This window comes from Chenopodium album, chromosome 20 (genome assembly GCF_948465745.1).
Source record: "Chenopodium album chromosome 20, dcCheAlbu1.1, whole genome shotgun sequence".
Classification (NCBI taxonomy): domain Eukaryota; kingdom Viridiplantae; phylum Streptophyta; class Magnoliopsida; order Caryophyllales; family Amaranthaceae; genus Chenopodium; species Chenopodium album.
This window is the reverse complement of record NC_137853.1, coordinates 8151297-8155841: the sequence shown is the minus strand read 5'-3', so window position 1 is coordinate 8155841 and position 4545 is coordinate 8151297. Positions and strand designations below refer to the sequence as shown.

The 4545-nt window shown below is 30.3% G+C and overlaps 1 protein-coding gene across 1 annotated transcript; it reads left to right on the top strand.

The window, feature by feature from the left end:
- Window positions 1-510: 510 nt before the first annotated feature.
- Window positions 511-3970, top strand: LOC145597850 (sugar transport protein 1-like). Its single transcript, XM_081654106.1, has 4 exons — window positions 511-646; window positions 1229-1551; window positions 2169-2795; window positions 3013-3970. Exons 1-4 carry the CDS (start codon window positions 511-513, stop codon window positions 3457-3459), a joined length of 1533 nt encoding a protein of 510 aa, XP_081510232.1. The 3' UTR covers window positions 3460-3970.
- Window positions 3971-4545: the final 575 nt, after the last annotated feature.

Genomic DNA, 4545 nt, shown 5'->3' with positions numbered 1-4545 from the left:
AGTTTAGGAAAATAAGTTATGCTAATAAATTTAGATAAGTGAAAGTTTTAACTTGGTTTACCCTATTGTTGTTAAAACTTTTTATTAAAAAAAAAAAAATTCTTGTTAAAATCTTATGCTTAACTAATTTTTTTTTTTTTTTTTTTTTTAAACCAATCTTATACATAACTAATTTATTCAAGACTATCCGTTGGAATAATTTAAATAAATAGATATAACTTTATAAAATAAAATCCATATAAAACATATCTATTTGTTTTAAAAAGAATGATAAAAGATAAAGGAAGGAGGTTGTTATGAGATAGACCTAGATAAAAATTACCCTAATTGAGGTATTCTAAAGTATCTCAGTTAAATACATAGAAAAGGAATTTGAGTCAAGTTAAAAATACTAGTTGTGCTCTTTATAAATATCCTCATAACTTCTCGGTTCATCCATATGTTACAACGTTATTAGCACAAAATTTATTGATTTTTACGAGTATATACGAAGAACGAAGAGATCTAACAATGGCGGGTGGAGTAGTGATCGATGGCGGTAAAGAGGGTAAAGATTATCCTGGAAAACTTACCGTTCATGTTTTTCTAACTTGCCTACTAGCTGCTGCTGGAGGTTTAATCTTTGGATATGACATCGGAATTTCAGGTAATATTTAATTTTTGCTTAGGTAAATTTCTATTATTGATCTAGTGTTATGGTACAAAATTCGAAAAAATTGGACGAGTTGCTTAGATGATATTATCATGTTATAGGAGAATTGCTTAAAAGACATGTAGTATGATGTAACATAATGATTTAAGGTCGCTCAATTTAGGTATATATAATTGCTTGTTTTATATTTTAGATTTTAGACTTGCATTGTGTTACAAAATTTGGTATTTATATGATGTATGTATGATAATATTCTAAACATATATCAACCTAAAGAATTATGCCTTCTTTGTCGAATTTTGTTCAATTAAAGTATGTTTAACTAGGATAACATAAATATTAATACTGTATCGTAAATATGACAATTATCTAACGTACTGTATGTTGTGATTGTACCTAATGATTTATATAGGTGGATTGTAAACATAAATCAGTCTAGAAATACTTACAGAATTAAGCATTATTTGTCGAATTTTGTTCAACTAAAGTATATTTAACTAGGATAATTATAATATCATAATCATGACAAATATCTAACATACTGTATGTTGTGATTGTACCTAATGTTTTATATAGGTGGAGTGACATCGATGCCGATGTTTTTGGAGAGATTCTTCCCATCAGTGTATAGGAAGCAATTAGCAGACTCAGGAACAAACCAGTACTGCAAATTCAACAGCGCGAAATTAACAATGTTTACGTCCTCCTTATACTTGGCTGCCCTAGTCGCCTCTGTCGTGGCATCCTTTGTCACACGGAAATTAGGTCGTAGGAGATCCATGTTTTTTGGAGGTCTTCTCTTTTGTGCTGGTGCGATTGTCAATGCTGCTGCTCAAAACGTCGCCATGCTTATCATTGGTCGTATTTTGCTTGGTTTTGGCATTGGCTTTGCTAATCAGGTACTAAAACTTATATGAAGTATTTGTTGTTAGTGTTTTAATTTCCTAATAAATATGCATGTATGTTGTTATTATATTATGGTTTATGGAGTATATGCTATGTTATAGGTATGTATGCTAATTGAATAAACTTGATTTTTTTTTTCGTTATTATATTATGGAATATATGGTATGTTATAGGTATGTATATGTTTTATCTTTCGTTATTGTATTATGGAATATATGCTATGTTATAGGTATGTATACTAATTGAATAAACTTCATGTTTTTTCTTTCGTTATTATATTATGGAATATATGGTATGTTATAGGTATGTATATGTTTTTTCTTTCGTTATTGTATTATGAAATATATGCTATGTTATAGGTATGTATACTAAGTAAATAAACTTATGTTTTTTCTTTCGTTATTATATTATGGAATACATGCTATGTTATAGGTATGTTAAACATGATACATGTAATTTCTTAGCAATCATGTACCATAATTGTACAACAATGTAAACACTAGCCAGCAAGTCATATTTTCATATGATTTTAAAGATTGCAATAAAGAAATTATATCTTGTACGCAATCAATTCGTACTAATCCTAGTAAATTGATTCAATATGATGCAGTCAGTACCAGTTTTTCTATCAGAGATGGCACCATACAAGCACCGTGGCGCGTTAAACATGATGTTCCAACTCACAATCACAATAGGAATCCTAATAGCAAATCTCCTTAACTACAGATTCGCCAAGATTGAGCACTACGGATGGAGGTTGAGTCTCGGGGGAGCTATTGTACCGGCTTTGATCATCCTTGTAGGCTCACTAATCCTCCCCGAAACCCCAAACTCCCTAATCGAAAGAGGCAAAGTCGAAGAGGCCAAGCAAAAGCTACTCAAAATCCGAGGGGTGGACAACGTTGACACCGAGCTACAAGACCTAATTGCAGCTAGTGAAGAATCTAAGAAGGTGGAACACCCTTGGAGAAGCCTCTTAAACAGGCAATATAGGCCTCCTCTTACGTTTTCGATTGCTATTCCTATGTTTCAGCAACTTACTGGTATTAATGTCATCATGTTTTATGCGCCTGTTTTGTTTAAAACCATTGGGTTTGGAGATGATGCTTCACTTATTTCTGCTGTGATTACCGGTGGTGTTAATGTCGTTGCCACTTTGGTCTCCATTTACGGGGTTGATAAATGGGGTAGGAGATCTCTCTTCCTTGAAGGAGGCCTTCAAATGCTCGTTTTTCAGGTAAATTTCTTCAATTTAAGTATTTTAAATGTAAAATTATTAAAATAGCTCGCTAAAAAAAGATTAATTAGTTGATCACTATACAGTATATACTTATTTGACTATGAAATTGATAAGATTATTGGTAAGGTTTAATTTAACTTTAAAGTTTCATGCAATTTGATTTAAAATTGGTTATTTGTATACTATAATTAAATGAGTCTCTATTGTATTGCAGATTTTAATAACCATCTTTATTGGATGGAAATTTGGGGTGACTGGAAATGCGGTGGATCTACCTAAATGGTATGCGATAGTAGTTGTACTATTCATATGCATTTATGTCGCCGGATTTGCATGGTCATGGGGTCCGCTAGGGTGGCTTGTGCCCAGTGAAATCTTCCCGCTTGAGGTTAGATCGGCAGCTCAAAACATAAACGTATCAGTAAATATGATCTTCACTTTTGTGATAGCTCAAGCGTTTCTGCCAATGTTATGCGCACTTAAGTTCGGGCTCTTTATATTTTTTGCGTTTTTCGTCGTGGTGATGACAATATTTATTTACGTGTTATTGCCCGAGACGAAGAATGTGCCTATCGAAGAGATGGTGATAGTGTGGAAAAATCATAAAATTTGGGGTAACTTTATTCCTGATAACGCAATATCACCGCATTTCAAAATTTGAATAGTTTACTTTTTATTATTATTTATTAGTTTTATTGTTATTTTTTTTTTGAAAGATAGTTTTATTGTTATTGTTTTATGAAACAGAAATTATATATTTAAATACAAATTTGAATTTATTCAAAATAATTCTTATGAATTAGAGTTTTGTTAGTTTAGCCGTTATATTGAGGGGATTGGAGGATTGAAACGCCATAAAAACAAACGTTGAAATTAAGTAACTCAATATTGTTGTTCTCTACTTGATTAGCTAACCAACTTCCATATTTTCATTTTTTGTGACATAAAGCTAACTCACGTTAGTCGTACTGTTATAGAAAAATTTAATTGATTTACATCCAACATCTACATAATTAGAATTTTTTTTTATTTTGTTTTGTTTTTTTTTTTTTTTCCAAAGATCACTAACAAACAAAATAACAAAACACAAGTTAAAAATTTAAATGATTTACATCCAACATCTACCTTATTTAGTTACTACACTAATTATTCAATTTTTTTTACTCTAGTAAAAAGACTTAAAGACTATGAACATGACAATGTTCCAAGTGGCAGCACTTGGAAACAAATCTTGTTCCAACCAAATTCTATATATATATACCGCAAAAAAATAGTTAGAGAGTGTATTTCATTTAATAATACTGTATTTACTATTTTTTTTTTCTCACTTTTTGTTGTTCATAAATCAATCAACAGTCCAATTCTTTAGTATTGGTAATTTGATATGATAGATTTAAAAGTTTTAATTGCCTTGAAAATGCTATTAACAACCTTCTTTAGGTGGCTAATCCCTATTAAAATCTTTCCACTTCAAGTTAAATCGGTTGTTCTTCACCTTTGTAATAGTCTAAATTTTCTTGTAAATGTTACATGTTCTTAAGTTTGGACTCTTTACTTTCTTTATTTTTCAAATAGAAACTTTACGTATTGTAACAAATCTAAGAGTGTACATGTAAGTTTGTTGTATAAAACTTTATCTCAAATTTTTTTAAGTGCGGACTTATTATTTATTCAATATTATTCATTAGAATAATTTAAATAAAATTAAATGAGTTTCCATTGTATGGTAGATTTTAGCTAGTAACAA

What these genes read in the sequence shown, in the direction of transcription:
- LOC145597850 (XM_081654106.1), top strand. Translation starts at nt 511, where the DNA reads ATGGCGGGTGGAGTAGTGATCGATGGCGGTAAAGAGGGTAAAGATTAT. An exon ending in GCATTGGCTTTGCTAATCAG is followed by an intron (nt 1,552 to 2,168) that starts GTACTAAAACTT and finishes AATATGATGCAG; the next exon opens with TCAGTACCAGTTTTTCTATC. An exon ending in TTCAAATGCTCGTTTTTCAG is followed by an intron (nt 2,796 to 3,012) that starts GTAAATTTCTTC and finishes ATTGTATTGCAG; the next exon opens with ATTTTAATAACCATCTTTAT.